The sequence below is a fragment of the Mus caroli genome, chromosome 6, assembly GCF_900094665.2.
Source record: "Mus caroli chromosome 6, CAROLI_EIJ_v1.1, whole genome shotgun sequence".
Lineage (NCBI taxonomy): Eukaryota > Metazoa > Chordata > Mammalia > Rodentia > Muridae > Mus > Mus caroli.
Genome location: NC_034575.1, coordinates 134,787,917 through 134,806,483, shown reverse-complemented (window position 1 = coordinate 134,806,483; position 18,567 = coordinate 134,787,917). Strand labels below are relative to the sequence as shown.

Genomic DNA, 18,567 nt, shown 5'->3' with positions numbered 1-18,567 from the left:
AGTGCTGGGATCAAAGGCGTGCCAGCTTATCAAACTATGGTTAGAAGTTTAGTAAATCTTTGTGCAGCTTTCCAACATTGGGCATGAGCCAAGACAATTAAATTGTTTTCTGATTTTTGGAACAACTTCACTTTTCCGTGATACATAACATTCACGCAGGTTCACTCAAAGTTTTTTAACTTAATTTATGATCTGGTATTTGTTCCCTCTCTGGAATGAGTACACATCTGTTCATGTTGCTCTAGGAAATGACAAAAGAGAGCCGTGAGGCCAGCAGAAGAGTGGAAGCTATCAGAGGGAAGAGAAATCATGTAGACAGGCAGATGCTGTTCTTGAAACCCATCTTAAATGAAAGCAACTGACATTCATAGGGTTTGACTGAAATGCACGAGTTTTATCCTACTGAAAGACATATTTGTTCAAGTTGTATTTGAAATCAGTTAGTATGTTTTCTTTCACTGAGATAAATAATGTTTTTTTTCCTTGATACTATTGAATGCTTTTATTCTGGAAGCCACGAAACTAAAGAGCAAGTTCTTTTCATCTAGAGTTTTGTTAGTAACAGAAAGGCGATGTGGAAAGAACAGAACAGAGTCTTGCATGATGGCTCAGCAGTTAAGAGCACTGGCTGCTCTTCCAGTGAACCTGGGCTCACTTCTCAGCACCCACATGGCAGCCACAGCTGTCTGGAATTCCAGTTTTAGGGAATCTTCTTGCCGATGCAGGCAGTAGGCACGAGTGGTGCACAGATACACAGGCAGGCAAAATACCTATAAACATAAAATAGTAAAAATTTTTAAAATAAATATTAAAAACTAATTTATCACACATCACAGATTTTTCCATGACTAGTAAGTTTTAAAAAACACTTAGATTATCTTTAGCCCTTGGCAAATACTGTATGTTCAGATTGCCATATTAATAAAATAGCAAACTACTTGGGAGTCTTAGAAAGAATAGCAATTTGATTTAGTATTTTTTAAATATCTTAGTTACAGTTTTATTGCTATGAAAAGACACCGTGGCCAAGGCAACCCTTTTAAAGGCAAATATTTGATTGGGCCTGGCTTAAAATTTCAGAGGTTCAGTCCATGACCATCATGGCGGGACTCATGGCAGCATCCAGGCAGACTTAGTGTTAAAGGAGTCAAGAGTTCTACATTTTGATCTGAAGGCAGTCAGGACAAGATTGTCTTTCACAAGCAGCCAGGAGGAGGCCCTGGATCCACACTGGGCAGAACTTGAGCAAAGAGACCTGAATGCCAACCCCCACAGTGGCACACTTCCTCCAACAAGGCCACACCTCCTAATAGTGCCACTCCCCATGGGCCAAGCACTGAAGCACATGAGTCTATGGGGGCCATTTCTATTCAAACAACCACAGTGTCTGTCGGCCATTGTGTGGGAAATGAGCTGTAAGAGACGGAAGCTGAAGCAGGTGGAGCAGCGAGGAGGCTCCGACAGCATCCTGGGTGAGGGAGAGTGGCATGGACTACTGAAATGACATCAGTAAAGAAGATTGGATGAGATGATTTCAGATGGGCTCCGTCTGCAGAGCTACCCAGAACCCTGGCCAAAAGTAACTCAAGGAAGGGCCAGGTTTACTTGACTTATGTTTCTAGGTCACCATCCATCATTCAGAGATGTCCAAGCAGAAACTGAAGAAGACATGGAGAAATGCTGCTTCCTGGCTCTCTCCCTCCCCCTCCTCCCTCCCCCTCTCCCTCTCCCCCCACCTCTCTCTCTCTCTCTCTCTCTCTCTCTCTCTGTCTCTCTCATGTTGTTTCTGCTTGGTTAGATTTCTTACACAGCCTAGGACCACCTGCCTATGGATGGTGCTGCCCACAGTGGCTGTCCCTCCTATATCAGTGATTCCACACTGATTTGGCCACAGGCCAACCTGATCTAGGCAGTTCCTGCGTGGAGGCTTTCCTCTCAGATAATGCTAGTCTGTGTCTAGCTGACAGTTGAAGCTAACTAAAACAGATAGTAAAGGTTGGAGGGGGAGAAAGGAGGAGCGGCTAGGGCCCTGTTCTAGGATGCTCAGTTTGGACTTAATTTCCACATCCCCACAGAGACGTCACATCACATTCCTTTTTGGTTTGCTGTTATTAAATTGGTTTAAGAATTATTTTTATTCTATGTGTATGGGCATTTTGTTTTGCCTACATACGTATCTATACACCATGCATGTGCAGTGCCACAGAAGCTAGAAGAGGGTGTCTGCCCCTGGAGCTGGAGTTACAGACAGTTGTGAGCTGCCATGTAGGCTTGGATTCTTGAACATAGAGTTCAGGAAGAGACCATAGCGTTCAAGATGTAAACTTAAGATCATTGTATAAAAAGGTAATATCCCAAGAAGAAAGCACAAATGGCTCCTGGGACAACATTTAAAAACATTTTATTTTTGATTGAAAACTTTTTTGTTAATTTTTTATATAAGTTGAAGATAGCAGTGCAGAGTATATAATCAAGTCCTTACTTAGCACATTACCTGTTACACCTCCCTGTTTGGGTGTCTGATGTTCCTGTTATCCTTATGAAACTGGTTTTTTACATTTAATATGTCACCTTTTCTTTATTTTTTCCAATCTTCATTTCCTTCTATAATTTGTTGTTGTTGTTGTTGTTGTTGTCATCGTCGTCCTAATCAATCCCAGACCCTAGTCTCAGTGTGCTGTTAGTAGAAAGAACTCTGCCAGAACTAGTCCAAGCACCACTCACTCACTCACTCACCAGGGTGTGAGTTTCCTTCCTCCATAAAACATGGAGAAGCTAATAAAACTCTCTGAAATCCGGGGAATTAAACAAAACCAGGTGTGGAGGAAGCTCGGCTGGAGTCTAGCTTGGGTTCTCAGGGTGGGATAAGTAAATGCTGAGGCGAGTCCTTAGGTCACAGCCACTGTCTCCCACATTCACTTGAGAGGCCCTTGACTCCCTTTCCAGAGATTCATTTTCACACACACACACACACACACACACACACACACACACACACACCTCACTTCCACCTCCGCAGCTCTTTAGGAATGCCCAAGCCCTTGTCTTTAAAGCCAGCACTTTCTAAGTACAGACTCTGTGTTTGCCCCAAAGACAGAGATGCATTAAGCAAACGCTTAGCCAAGGAGACAAGGTCCGAGAAGTCAAACCTTATTATCCTCACTCCCGGTCTTACTCTTTTCACACTTTTCCCCCGTGGAACTTTCTTTCCCAAGCTTCCATTTGTGCACCTAGACTCTCCCCCTCTCTCCGGCCGCCCCCCAACCCCCGCAAACCTCACCCACCTCTCAGCATTAACTGCCCCACACCGGTGTGTTGAATTAAACCTCTTGCCACTGAGCTGAAAACCACCTTCTGTTTGTCTGTCCTGACTGGAATTGTTTGCTACGGGTACACCATCTCCGAGATCTGAGCGTCTGGGACAAGGGGCATTTAAAACTCAAGTTTAACTCTCTGCCATTGTTCCTTCCTTTTAAAACTCAAACTCACCAAGGTGCAAAGCGATTTTGGTGTTCCCTCGGGTTTTTCTGCGGAGCGGCTGGTGTACAGCAGGAACACAAGAGAAAATCAAAGACAGACACTTGATGGATGAATCGGAAGAATAGCTCAGGGCATGGGTCACAGGAAAGAAAGAAAAAACTTTTATTTATTTATCTATCTATTTATTTATTTATTTTATACACATGCACAAGGAGTCAACAGGAGGAGAGAGGAAAAGAAAGCATACTTCAGTAAGACGGAGGAACAGAGCTTGTGGTCTGCCCGAGGCTGACAGGTCCCCAGTCTCCCAGCACCTTTGCATGCAGACATGGCGTGCCAGCCGAGCCCGCCTGTGTTCATCATGCTTCTGCCCGTCCTGCCTCCTTCCAAGGTTAAGTCTACACCTTGGCGTGTGAGTTCTACCACCTTAATGAGATACATGTTGCACCTTAGTGATTTTTCTGGGACTCCACTATTGTTTTAAACCAGTTGCTAATTAAATATCCTAAAATCTATCTAAGTATAGGGCTTATAACACCTCGTTCTTCTCGGTTCCCTTTGCCTCCCTAGGTCTATTTCCTGCAGGCTTGTTGACCGGGTGGTGTTTGAAGCTGGGTATGATCTCATTTACATCTCCTTTGCCTTTTATCACTTCCAGTTCCCCTTCGTTTGGAAGCAGAATTGTCTCATTATGACCCACGTTCCCCCATTTGTTCATAGTAAAAACCAAACTATGCCTTCCACAGCCAGACAACCTCCTTGTTATTCACTCTGCGCCCCAAGCCTCGCCAGACCTCACATGGAGCCCGGCTGCTCTGAGGCCCCTGCCGCTGATTTGGGGACATCGAGGCTGCAGGGTGTAGGCAGAGTGCTGTGTACTAACCCTGGTTTGTTTCTCATGATGCACTGAACTGCTTACCACACCCTGTTTCCCATAAAATATATGAAGGATGATCAAATACAATAACTTGGGAAGACAGATCAAGTCAGCAATATGGCCGTTACAACTACCTTTTTCTTTCTCTCTTTTTTTTATTGGTTACTTTATTTATTTACATTTCAAATGTTTACACCTACCATTTTTATACTAATGTTTCATTTCTGCCTCTGCGGCTTTCTTGATGACTAAAAATAAACATTTTGATTATACATTTTATGTACTCAGAATGTGATTGCGCAGAATCGCTTTGTGTGTGTGCGCGTGCGCGCACTGGTCAGAGGTTTGTTTTCTCTTTCCACTTGTTGGGCTTAGTGTTAAAGGCTTTTGCCAGCAGAGCTATCTCGCCAGCTGATTTGTTTGTTGCTGTTTTTTTTTTTTTAAACTCACATACCTGTTAATTCTTCTTTTTAAAGATATATTTAATTTTTAAATATATATATATATATTGGTCCATGCCAGCAGAGGCCAGCGATGTCAAATCCCTCTGGAGCTGGATGTCAGGTGGCTGTGAGCTGTCTGACATGGGTGCTGGGATCCAAACTCAGGTGCTTTGTAAGAGCAGCACGTGGTCCTAACTGCCTAGCCATCTCCCTCCAACCCCCATCATCTTTTCTTGAATACGACTGAAATCTCTTCCCACCATCACTCTCTCACTGGCGCTGGCTGAACACACTTGGCGTTCCAATTACAGAAGAAATGACTATGCACACAGGAAGGAGAAATTCATTCTGCTATGTAAAGGGGGCCTACAGGAGAGTAACACAGTGGGGCTGGGGTGCAGCTCAGCGTGTGCACTGCCTTCCATTGTGCAAGAAGCCTGGGTTCCTTCCTTAGCACGTGGAAGCCAGACGTGGAGTGACAAACCTGCAATTCCAGCACTCTGCAAAGACGGGGCTATCCTTGGCCAGCCTGAACTACATGAGACCCTGTCTCCAAGGGGGAGATGATTTGTTGGACACCCACTGGGGACCAAGTATCTCATGATACTGTGTCTTAACTGAGTTAACACAAACTTCCACACCTGAGAGCCAACATTTGCTTCGGTGTTAGCAACTCATCTCCACTAGTGGCTCCAGTCTTTGTAGCATGGCTTGAAGATTCACCAATAATAATCCGACTTACACTGTGTTCTGCTATGGCCCGTTGAGCAGGAGTATCCGCAGAGGAGGCATGTCCCACAGTGGACAAGCATCGAACAATCGGTGCTAGACTGTAGTTCCCCTTGCATGCTGCCTCCACTTGTCCAGTTCTGTGAGCCCTCAAAGTGACAAAGCAGGATGGTAATCTTTGACCAAGCGGGGATCATCACCTTTTATGTGTGGTGCAGCCTGTTAAGTGCAAAGATATCTATAGTTTAATAAACACCGAGTGCTCTCTCAGGTCATTCCTTCAGGGTTATTGTTGTTGTTGTCTAAATCCCAGGCTTTGTCTCCCCTGGACTGCAGCATGCATCTACAGGGTTGCACTAGAGACAGAATTGGGGAATGTGGCAATTGAATGTTATAGTTCAGTGTTTGGGCTGTCTCCCTGGGAAACAGTGAATTACCTCCAAGGTGGTGCCTCAGCCTCACTGAAGTGGCTACTCTTTGAGTAAATCCCATTAACCACTTGGCACACCTGCCCACGTCCAAACTCCAACACCAGTTGTGGCTTAGTTTTAAGCTGTCGAATGTGCTAGAATAGGGAGTAGATTCACGTTGGGAAGCAGAGAACTGAGTACTGGCAGCGTTGGGCCACCTGCGGCAGTTCATATGCTCAGCAAACACCAGATAAAGTTCTAGCCCCACACCGTCACACGTTGCCTTTATTAAGAACATCAAGGTGCCTTCTGGAACTTCAAAGGGTTCAAGGTGAATCACGCCATTCTGACGCTTTTCCTTCATTTTCAGATACTGTCTAGGACTGCATCAATAGACAAAGCCCATGATACCTCTGTTAACACTCAGAGAATTTACCATGCTCCTTAACTGTTCTCCTAAGGTACTGCTTTAGTAACTCTGAGAAAGTAATCTTTCAGGTACTGCAGGGGACAAGAACGAACGTAAACCAACTATGTCAATGAAGTCACACACACCCCGTTTCCTTTCATTATATTTGGCGTCAGATAATAGAGCTATTTGCAAGACCCATGGCTGCCTTCAACTTACACCCGCTGTAGACTATGAACAGTCAGCTGAGTGGAGAGGAGGCCACCCGACAGAAGCAGGAGCACAGCAGACTTCACAGTGACCCAGAGCAGATGCAGCAGTCACCGGCTCCAGCTCTGCCGAGGCGTGGATGGATGCTGAACAAGACGGAGCTAGGAAGAGGAGGCAGACTGCTCACAGAAGCTTCCCTTAGAATGAAGGAGAGGGAGAGCCCAGGAAGCAGGCCACCAGTGGAAAGAGAGAAGCCTTTCACCCTGAAGCATCATGGGCCAAGGGCTGGGCTTAGGTGCACAACGCTGGCCAATGAGAAGCACCATGGGCCGAGGGCTGTGCTTAGGTGCACAACGCTGGCCAATGAGAATGATTGGTTGTTTTTGCTATTGATTCAAACAAGGCTTATCCATTTCATTCCAGACTCATCAGAATCCTACCAGTCATCTTCAATAGATTTGTATTAAATTTTTGTTTGTTTGTTTGTTTGAGACAGGGTTTCTCTGTGTAGCCCTGGCTGTCCTGGAACTCACTTTGTAAACCAGGCTGGCCTTGAACTCAGAAATCTGCCTGCCTCTGCCTCCCGAGTGCTGGGATTAAAGGCGTGCGCCACCTCGCCAGCTTTAAATCTTTGTTTCTTATTAAGTCTTTGTTTAAAAAGGTCCGTGTGTGTTTTTATTTTTCATTGTTTATTAATTTCTTAGTATTCAAAAATAATGGGTTTCATTATGATAGTTGCTATATCATCTATCTATTTAACTATGTACCATCTATCTGTCTTATCTGTCTATCATCTATCTTTTTATCATCTATCCATCCATCTACTATCTTTCATCTATCATCTGTCTATCATGTATCTATCTACTATCATGTCTGTCTATCATCTGTCTATTATGTATCCATCTATCTACTATCATCTGCCTGTCATCTGTCTGTCTGTGCATACATTTACACCTCATTCTTCCTTAACCATGCGAACCCCACACTGCCCTCTCCCAGCGTCTCCTCCTTCTCCCCTATTCTCAGCAGTTCAAATCCCTGAATATGTTGTTATGGTTGCTATGTTGGTTTTGTGCTTTATTTTGATCCAGTGTCTCACAGTGCAAACCAATCTGGCCTAGATCTCGCTGTAGCCCAGGCTGGTGTGGATCTCGTGACAGTTTCTTGCCTCCACCACCCAAGTGCTAGGATACCATGTCAGGCTCCAAACCTCCCAAGTCATACGTCACCCTGATTGCTTCCAACTTGCAGCTGCTGCCTCTGGAGATTTTCCAGCATCCTGTTGCTGTTCGTGATCCCAAAGCAGGCTCAGATGTGGACATCTTTCCATGTGCCTACAAACTAGGCACAGGCTACAAGACGCAGATGTGAAGGTTTGGGGGCTCTTTTAAGTTGCTATGTGATTGGTTTAAATACAATTTCCACAGTGGTAGATTTGTTTATTCATGCTACATAGCAGCACAGACATGAGGCATCTGTTCACAGAAGTAAACTACACTTCCTGAAGAAAATACAAGTGAGTTCTTGCTCATTTCACAGGACCTTGATCTTTAGTCAGAAAGCTTTAGGCCAGTGGTTTTCCCCTGACCAGCTCTGTCTGGGCAGATCCCAGCCTGACCAGCTCTGTCTGGGCAGATCCCAGCCTGACCAGCTCTGTCTGGACAGATCCCAGCCTGACCAGCTCTGTCTGGGCAGATCCCAGCCTGACCAGCTCTGTCTGGGCAGATCCCAGCCTGACCAGCTCTGTCTGGGCAGATCCCAGCCTNAGCCTGACCAGCTCTGTCTGGGCAGATCCCAGCCTGACCAGCTCTGTCTGGGCAGATCCCAGCCTGACCAGCTCTGTCTGGGCAGATCCCAGCCTCTCGCTGTTCTGTTGGTCTCCTCTTTCCTTTCCTCCTCCTGCCTCAGTAGTCCTGGGAGTTCTCAATTTTCCTCCCTTTGTTACATAAAAATTATATGCCTGTATACCTAATTTGGAAAGTTTACATATCCAGCCCAGTGTGGTGGCACATACCTGTAATCCCAGCACTTGAAAGGTAGGGGCAGGGCCATCAGGAGCTTAAAGCTGCCCTTGGCTACACATGGAGCAGAGGTAAACCTGAACTACATTAGACCCTATCTCACTACTATCCAAGGAAGACAGACAGACAGACAGACAGACAGACAGACATATAGGAAGAGGAAAGTGGGGGGAGAGAAGAAGGAAACATTCTTGTCTAAACCCAAACTGGCATTAAACTTTCCTATGTAAACAGTATATAGAAATAAATATTTTCTTCACAGAAAAAAATCAAAACAAAAGAAGATTTGGTGTTCTGCTGATTTTTATTATGCTTCAGCATCATATTTCCTTACTATACTTTCTGTAATGGGAATGCTTAATTTGTCTTATTGAATATTTGAAAATGTAGCGAATTGCTTAATTTTATATGGGTTTATAGGTAAGAGCTTGCCATGAACCTCACAAGAGATTTTGGGGAACAATTCCAGTACTGTTAAGGCATTCAGACATACATTCTCTCACCTTGCATTGTAAGATCATGAGACCTTAGGGATGGGAGGAGAATATTATGATTTCAAATGATGAGTTGGCAAGGCCTGCCTGGACTTGCGATGGTTGATCTTCATTGTTGACTTGGTGGTGGGTGGGTGGGGGTGGGGTGGGGTGGGGATGTAGAATCACCATGGAGACAAATATCTAGGAGTGTCCGAGAGGGCGTGTTCAGAGAGCAGTAACAGAACAGGGAAGACCTGCCCTTCAGGGTGAGTGGTGCGGTCCGTGAGATAGAAGGAAAAGGAGAAAAGCAGGTGGAGAACTGGTATTCTCTCTCTGTGTGGTGTCTGAATGCTGATGCAACTTGACCAGCTCCTGTTATTCTCCCTAGAGCTCCTCTTTGTGGCTGCAATGGATTATCCCCTCAAACTACAAGCCACATACCCCCCACCCCCCCCACACACACACATGAGTGAGCTTTAAGTCACATCTGTCATAGCAGCAAAATGAAAGTTTTCATAGATGTCAGGAAAAATGAACACAGGCTGTAGAAAGCGTGCAGTCATCTTAAGCATGTAGGCATCTCGTCTGGGAGTGACAGTCCAAGAGTTACGGTTTTGTTTTGTCTCTCGTTATTAGTCCACACTGCTCTTTCTCTTCTGATATCCGTGGACCTCTGCAGATCTGTCTACGAGACTTGGGATCTGAGGACCTGAAAGAATGGCGCAGACTACAGTCTAATGCTGCAGGCAGCCTTAGCTCAGTTCCTGTGTACTTTTACACATGAATGTAACAAAGAAAGCAGTGACCCAAGGAAGATTGTTTGAATTCAGAAAAACATAACCAGTAAAACACCTGAATAAACCCGGGTAAGCACATACTACATACTAAGAGAGCAGCCGCTTCCCAGAACGTTTCTCAGGACAGACCAGTTTAGACACCATTGCCTGGCACATGCTATACATACACACACATACTATAGATTGTATCTTGGAAAACACAAAAGCAAGGCAGAAGGCCATATTCAGATTTAGGGCAAACGAAGGTCAGCGCTCAGCAGGTCCTTTCATTAGATTGGGTTCTCTAGCTGTGCTCTGCTATCTACCAGGTATGAACATGTCTTATAAATTCACTGTAAATGTTTAACACAAGAGGCACAAAATCACGGCCATCCAAGAACAATCCAGGGATCAAAATGCACTTGACGTAAGAATCCTTCTGGGTTTTGTTTTGTTTAGGGGCATTGTTCACCAGGCATTATCTTTCTGACCGTGTTCCAACAACATCCCATGCCTCCCATCCAGCTACCTGTGTCCTCAGAAATACCTGTGCCAGAGCCGACAAGCACCTGGCTACACCTTATTTCTTCAGAGATGATTTCTTGCACCTCTTGGCTCTCTAGCATGAAAAAAGAGATGATGTCCTAGGGATGTGGTGTTCAGGGGGCAAAGGTAAAGCCGAAGTATCTTAGCTCTGTATCTAAGGGGCTTGAAATGTGCTCACTCGAGCCTTTCTTTCACAACCCACACATGTTCAATGGCATTCGTTCTATCCATCCTTTGTATACTGATCTACTTTTTCACTTGAAAAGATTTACTTGAAACACAGTTTCTGGTCTTAGAGTTTTCTGCTACGTGGTCACCACTGCCCGACCCTTTCTAGGAACCATGGTGCCTTCTGCACTGTCCATTCCATTTGCTATTGCATGGAGTGGCCTTCCTTTCTAGCAAGGGCCTGTTGTTTATCTCACTGGTGCTCCTGCCAAGTGGGTATCCTGCCTTCAAACCAGACTCCTACTTCCTTTAGCCCTTTTATTCAGATTATTGCCCTCTGCCTCTTCAGTCAGCCACCGTGCGCTATTCCGATCAGTAATGCAGAGCTTCTTGCCTGCTTCAAACACTGCCATCCAGGCCACTGCTCCAGGGACTCTGCCAGCATCTCTGCTTCACTTGCTCACATATGCTTCAACATCTCTTTTCCATCTGTTTTCCTCACCGCCTCTCTGTATCATGTCCCTCTTCCTTCAATCACTCGCTGTTGCCGTTGCTTTGGTTTGGCTTTTAGACAGGGTCTCCCAATGTAACTCAAACTGATCTTGCTACCAACACACCTCCTACCTCAGCCTACTCAGTGCTGGGATTACTGTATAACACCATCCCTGGCTCTTCATTCAGCTTAGCTGTAACAGTCTGACTCTCTACACATTCTTTTTTTTTCTTCTTTATCTCCCATTTTTGAAGTCCACTAAATTTTCATTGTACCTTCCTAGAAAGTGTCTACTCCTAGATAGGCCCTGTCGCTGCTCACTTTCCTGTGCCTGTTTCTAAGCAGCTGGACAATAATCATAAAATGAGTGACGAGGGTCAGTAAACCCAGTCACTAAGCTCACCGATCACGGCTAAACAGCCTTATGGCGGGCCTCGTAGTCCCCCCTTCCCCCCCAGCCCCATTGCAGGGGCTTTCCAAGGTTGTCGATTCTCTTTAAGCCTGTGGCTGCTCAAACTCCCCTTCAGCTCTCAGCAGACATCCTGGGGCTCCCAGCCGTACGTCTGGCAGTATGCACACATAGGAAGCATCACACAGGCCTTTCTTCGATTGCCTTGAGAATCAATCCCATTACTTCAGCTTCCTGAACACGGTTTCTCAATTACCTCTCTCCATCTATGCCTCTCCCCCTAGCTTCATACCAGCTCCTTCCTACCAACATTTAAACGAGGCAGCTCCTACCCTGATAAAATACGCTCCCTCCCCCCCATCCCGTACCCGATGACCACTTCCTAGTTAGCACTGTTTCTTTCCTCCATTCTCGGCAAGAGAGACAGTTATTTCAACAGCTAAATAGGCTTCTAGGACCAGCCTGTTTTTTAGGTTCTTGGCTACAAATGAACAGATAAGAGTCGTGGGTGTACGGACACAAGAGATGTGGCTCAGCAGTTAAAAGTGCTTACTGCTCTGACAGAGGACCCAAGTTTGGTTCTGTAACCCTATCCACTGCTGTTCAATTTAAGGAGCAGCACAAAATGTCCTCCTTTTACTAAACACCCGTACTAGTCAGGCTGAGGCAAAGGAGCCAGACGAAACCAAGTCTATGCCAAGAGGCAGAACTCCTACCTGTAGTCACCCACAGGGTCTGTTCAAAAGCTGTGTTCTGACAAAGGCCATCCCCTTGGGGTCCTGCAAAGGGGGATACCACCAGCTAGAAAATAGACACCCCAAGAAGTCCGTTCAAGTGACCTTGGGAGGGGTTGAAATGTAGATGGTAGATTCCTTTGGGGCGGGGACCAAAGTAGCATACATACTTCTCCTTAGATTGGCCGGATTCCCCCATGGTTCCAATACTTTGCTTGGGAATGTTGAAAATGCAGTTTAAATTACTTCCATGAAAGATGTGTCATGCCAGTTAACTCGTTCAGTTTTCACATTTTGAAGTCATCATTGAAAACAGTGAAGTCTGACCCACCAGCCAATGCCTCTGTTGTACTCTAAACCTCCTACTAAGTACAGGTCCTCTCCTCACATCTGCACAGACAGATATCAAATCCACCTGTCCCAAGCCGGAAGTCGTTAGCTTTTAAACCCGCTGACTTTCAGGATTTTAACGATCAGCAAATACCTTTGAGTTCTCCCTCTCCCTGGGATCTCAAATTCAATAAAATACCAGGTCCCATTGATTCTCTTTCTAGACGTTTTGAGCCCATCTCCTGCTTCTGTCTTTTCCCAGGCCCCCTTTGACTCACGAGTACCATAGAAACGGAATCCTTATAAAGGCTCTGATTTTGTTTGCCTCTCTCTGGGACATTTCTTCCTTGACAGCGTGATGGGCTTTTCAAAAGTCACGTGACCAGCTGTGGAACTGGCTCAGTAAATAGAGAGCTTGCCACGCAAGAGTGAGAACTTGAGTCTGGATCCCAGGATCCACATTCTGTCAGATGCAGTAGCATACAAATGTAATCCCAGCACTGCCCCAGGGGGAGACTCGAGACTCCTTGGAGATCCCACCCAGATCCGTGGACTTACCACAAACAGCTGTGAATAAGAGACTCTGTCTCAAGGTAGAACATTAATGCTGACACTCAAGGCTGCCCTCTGACCTCTCTCTCTCTCTACATGTGCACCATGATATGACACACATACATTGTTTAGAAGTCATTTGATTTATGTGGGGGACTAAGCTAAATCCTCAGATCACAAGTTGAAAAAAATAAAAATTGACCATGTCAAGTGCCCTTTCTGACTTTTAGAATATAGTCCGAACTCCCAGTCCCTGTCATACCTCTGCCTAGTCCTCTGATGCCTTCTGTTACCACCCGACGCCACAGCATGTCAACCAAGCTGTATCCCTCGTTTCCTCAAATATACCTCACCCTTCCCACCTCTGTCTTTTCACAATCCATCCCCTTGCCTAACACTGCCGTTCTCCTTCCCACTCAGCCAACGCCCGTTTATCCTCCAGAGCTCAGTTTAGGGACATTTATGCTCTCGGGGAACTTCCTTGACTTCTGGACTCATGTTGACTTTCCCCTGCGTGCCCACCACACTCTGTTCTTTTCTCCATTGTTGACCTTAGCTCTTCATTCGTCTGGTGTTCGTCTATCCCGTTAGAATGAACGTGTGATTCAAGCGGACATTCATGCATCCACACCGTTGGTAATTATGTCCCCAGAGCCTTGCTACCATCCAACCCGTAGTGAAGAGCTGATAGATGGAGGTTGGCTGGACCACAGATGCGCAGCTCATCCTAGTAGACGCTTGCGTTTTGTTGTGCAGCTAAAGCTGAAGTACTAATGAGCTGTCACTGCTGTGCTGGCCATAAGCCCTTCGACCTTTATTTTCCATTTCATAAAGCCTGATATGTAAAATATACTGCTCCCTTCTTCTCTTCCCTCTTCCCAGTGATGTGTCACAAACGGGTGTATTTTTATTGGATGAGGCCCTGGTAATCCTGTCGTTTATAGCTCTGACCTTTCTGTGTGCAAACACACAAAGTGAACTTTGCTTTACCTCCTACCATAATGTGCCTGCTAATTACTGGCAGCCAGGCTGAGTTTCACGGCCCGTGTGACCAGTGTGGCAAGACCAGAAAGGTGCGTGGGGAAGAGAAGACCAAGGGACTCTGCTAGCGACTCTCCAGAGGGACTCCCTGTGTCTCTAAAAGCGAGCAATCCAGGGGGGCATGGTGCTACGGTGAGCCAGGTCATGACGTCACTGCTGGGCTTGGCTGTGCGGTTACTGCTCTTCCAGCCCGCGCTGATGATGTTCTGGGCCTCTCAGGTGAGGCAGAACTGCCGCAATGGCAGCTACGAGATCAGCGTCCTGATGATGGACAACTCAGCCTACAACGAACCTATGCAAAACCTGAGGGAGGCTGTGGAGGAAGGACTGGACATAGTGCGAAAGCGCCTGCGTGAAGCCGGTAAGACTATGGGGAAGGACTCCTTCTTGCTATGTACGACCTTTTGCTTCAAGGCAGAGACCTCGCAGACTTTGCCCGGTCACCCAAACTCCTCTAAATTCATCTCAGAATTCCATTCTCTTTCCTTCCCGGGGAGAGGGGTTGGAGTGAGCTGTGGTCCACCCTACCCTGCTGGAAGAAAAGGTAAAGTGCTCACAGCAGTGACATGCCCTACTTAAATCTGGGTTTCTGGCCAGCTGTAGACATCATGCCTCCTTCTGTAGCCGTTCAGAGGCAAGATTTGGGCTGGATCTGAGATCTCATAAGGCTCCTGGCCATACAGATACTGAACCTTTCTCCACACCTCTTATTCATAGAAAGATTTTTTTCCCTCTGGCAGTGCAGGCTCTCCTGTCTCCTGTGGCTCTCGCTGTCAGATATAGACAGGGTTATACATTTATGATCGAATTCATTGTTGCCTTTCTTGACCTTATCTTTAATTCGTTAAGAAAAAATCAATTTTATAATTCGACATAAAACACGTAAAGAAGAACCAAGTGCCTGCAATAATTTTGCACTGCCTGAATACTCTTTCTCGGTGTCTTGTTTTTGAGACCTTGGTGCTTAGTATGGCACAGGGACGATTTTACATCTTCTCTGTCACAACACATCATCCTACAAATGACTTTCTTAGGGCTACATTGCTACCTCAGTCATCATGTGAATCCCTTAGACTAGAAACCACCCCAATTATCTAAAAATTCTCTTCTCGAGAAATATCTAATTGTTTTTAATTTCTTGTGGTTATTTTCTTTTACAGTGCTACGATCCTTTTTCTTATATATAGTTCTTTTCCATTCCCAGAGACTCCATTATCACAAATAGAATTACTGAGTCACTGAGTACTTGATACATCTTAATGGTTACTTTTGGTCTTAAAGGTGGCATATAATAATCTTCTGTCTAAAATCTTGTGGCAAGAATTTACTTCTGTGCATGCATGTAATCTTCCCAGTTGTGTCCAGACTAGATTCAGACGCACATGCGCCAGTCTGATGTAGACCTAAGTAGAACTGAGAGGCTGTGTAATAACACGCACATGTTTACTGAGGGCATGATATAGCACACACATGTTTGCTGAGACAGGGTGGTCCGTGGTAAAGAAGTTGGGTCTTCGACCTGGGTTAAGATTCTGTCTGTTAGCCTGGGTGTTAAGCGTGGCCATCTCATAGAGGCTCCATTTGTTTCCTGAGAATTTGTCACATGGCTAGATAAGTTCTGGAGAATGTCTCATCACACCATTTCTTTAGTCACCACAGCTCTGTGGGGTTGGCATGGTGGACAATGGTGTCACAGCAGATGCAAACCACCTACATCCATTGGAGCGAGATGCAAATCCACTTCTGCCTGAGTCCTATGGGTGTATCCTATTGCCACTGCAAGTGACCCACCACTAACTACACCTCTCACTAAGACAGAGCAACGGAACACTATCAGCAGCAAAGATTCAGGTTCTGATGGAATTTGGTTCATTGTCCTGCCTGACTTTTTACCATAGCTATGACCTGAAGCAAGTTACCTCACTTTCCTGGTGCTCAGTCTCCTCACGAATAAAACCAGAATAAATGGCCGTCCTGGCTGTGGGTTGAACAGGTATTCAATAAGAAAACCCATGGACGCATTTCAGGCAGTGAGGCATATGGGTAACCCATCGCCATTTTGACGAGGTTTTAAAGGTGTTCTAATCCCCGTTAGGAACAGCATTGATGGGACTGTTGCTGTTACTCAGCGAGGATGTTGCTTGACACATCAAACAAATAGCAGAAGGTATTGTTACCCCCTTGGTTCTGAGTGCGTGCAACCTGAACTTGAACTTCTGTTCTGTTACTAATTGAGTGACATGTTGGTTTTCATTCACTACTCTCATTTGTATCAGTCATAATGCTAAGACAGAAGGATGGGTTCATAAAGGGATCGTTCTGTGGAAGAAGAAACAGACATGCCTAGAAATTGGCACTTGATAACCCATTTTGCTCCTACATACTGAACACAAGAGATGCAGGTTAGAGAAGAGAAAGACACTGTATTCTAAATATGTCGAGCATATTTGGAGTGTTTGACATTTGGAAAAAAATTTAAAACACTATATGAGAGCTAGTATTGGAAAATATTGATAATTTAAAGGTTGTAGGTGACATCCCAAAGTTAGTGAATAATTTTTTTCCTTTGTGTATGTGTGTGTGTTGTTTGTTGGTTTGGTTGGTTGGGGGTTTTTTGTTTTGTTTGTTTTGTTTTTAGATTTAGTGAAGCTACATGAATATTGAAGAATAAGTAGATAGTAATGTGTGAAAATGGTACAAATAATTTGAAAAGAGATCCCTCCAGTCCCAAGCCCTCAGTTCCTTGAGGACATGTGTTCCATGGCTAAGTCCATACCTTGTGTGTGGTCCCATACATTGAGACCCTTCCCCCAGACCTCAGAGGGGAATACCTCTTCCCCATTGACTCTGGATTATGTCATTGACTCTGGATTATGTCATGACAACATAAAACTGCCAGGGCAAGGAATGTGCTTATTTGTAAAGTTTCAATTTGAAGTCATACCATCGTTTGACCAAAAAAAAAAAAAAAAAAAAAAAAAATTTTAAAAAAAAAAAAAAAAAAAAAAAAAAAATCTTTAAAAGAAAAAAAAATCACCCCAAATCTGGAGAGATAAACTGAGGATAATCCTCTATCAAATTAAACTACTAGAACAGTGAACCGTAAAATATGCATTGACATCATGGTACAATAGTTCTGTGTCAGTGGGTCTCAAGAGTGGATCTTAAAATATCGAGGGCCCTGAATAGTTTTATATGGTTGCACATATTGATGTTTATTAGATTGGGAATTAAACGCTTGCTCACTAAAAAGTGACAAACAATTTACTAGCTAACGTACATTTCATTACTAAAGAAAATTTTTATTTTTTAAGCCAGAAAAAAAAAGAGAGGAAGGTGAAGGAATGAAATTGATGTAAATGTCTGTGAGTGTCTTTAATGTTCAGCTTAATATATAAGAAGGACATAGTCTTCTGGTTGCTTCTGTATTCAATCTGCAACGACAATCTCTCTATTCTCTAGTTTCTAGAAAGTTCCATTAGAAACAGAGTGGGAAAAGTGAAGGGCTGGTACAATTACGGAAACAGCAGTGAGCTCACAGGGTTGTCCCTCCCCCTCCAAAGTGACTCAACACTCCCCAGCAGTTTGCTTCTCAAGAACCACTGTCAGTAAGAGCTCAAAGATGCTCTAGAACCTCAAAGCTGCTCTAGATCCCCCAAAGTTGCTCTAGAGCCCCAAAGTTGATCTAGAACCCCAAAGTTGCTCTAGAGCCCAAAGTTGATCTAGAGCCCCAAAGTTGATCTGGAGCCCCAAAGTTGATCTAGAGCCCCAAAGTTGCTCTAGAGCCCTAAAGTTGCTCTAGAGCCCCAAAGTTGATCTAGAACCACAGTGTGCATCTTGTCTCTACTCCTTACCAGGGATGAAAGTGAAGCAAATTACTCTACCTCTAACCTCTTGCTGCTTCATTCCAGAATAAATATCCCTTTGTAGGATTCAGAGAAAGGATTAAGTGAATGACTCTTGCAAACACTCACAGGTCAGTGTCAGGAGCAGAATGACCCAGCCCTCCAGCTCCGTTCTGTCAGTAAGTGGATACAGAACTGGGACCACAGTGATGAAGCCATATCTGCTTCCGGGTCTGATACACGATGATTCTCCTTTCTTAGGTCTCTGGGGGTTTACACATGGGTTTTGCTTTGTCACTCATGGTCTGCCTGGATCCTCAGATTTTTACTTTGCTCAGCATCCCTACATGATGATGGTGGTGGGAAGCTGCTGAGCTCTCACGCTGATGAGGGTAGGGTTGGGAAAGCTTTGGGTTTTCTTTATTTTGGGGGTTTCTTTGTTTTTTGTTGTTGTTTTGTTTGTTTTGTTTTTGGGTGTAGTAAAGCTACACAGATATTGAAGAATAAGTAGAAATTAGTGTGGGAAAATGGTAGAAATGATATGTCAGGGACACAGCTGAGGGAGGAGCCAGTTTACAGTCACCACCGCCTTTTTCAAGATGGGGTTAAACTCTTCCC

At 44.9% G+C, this 18,567-nt stretch overlaps 1 protein-coding gene across 2 annotated transcripts in view; it reads left to right on the top strand.

Moving 5' to 3' along the window:
• The first annotated feature begins 14,095 nt into the window (after positions 1–14,095).
• The window catches only part of Gucy2c (guanylate cyclase 2C), an 81,874-nt gene continuing 77,402 nt past the window's right edge, over positions 14,096–18,567 (top strand). Inside the window, exon 1 of one of the 2 annotated variants that reach the window (XM_021165238.1) lies at positions 14,096–14,465. In XM_021165238.1, the coding sequence (XP_021020897.1) occupies positions 14,249–14,465 (217 nt within the window). In that variant the 5' untranslated portion in view covers positions 14,096–14,248. The remainder of the gene's footprint in view (positions 14,466–18,567) is intronic. The other variant, XM_021165239.1, reaches the window with a different exon arrangement.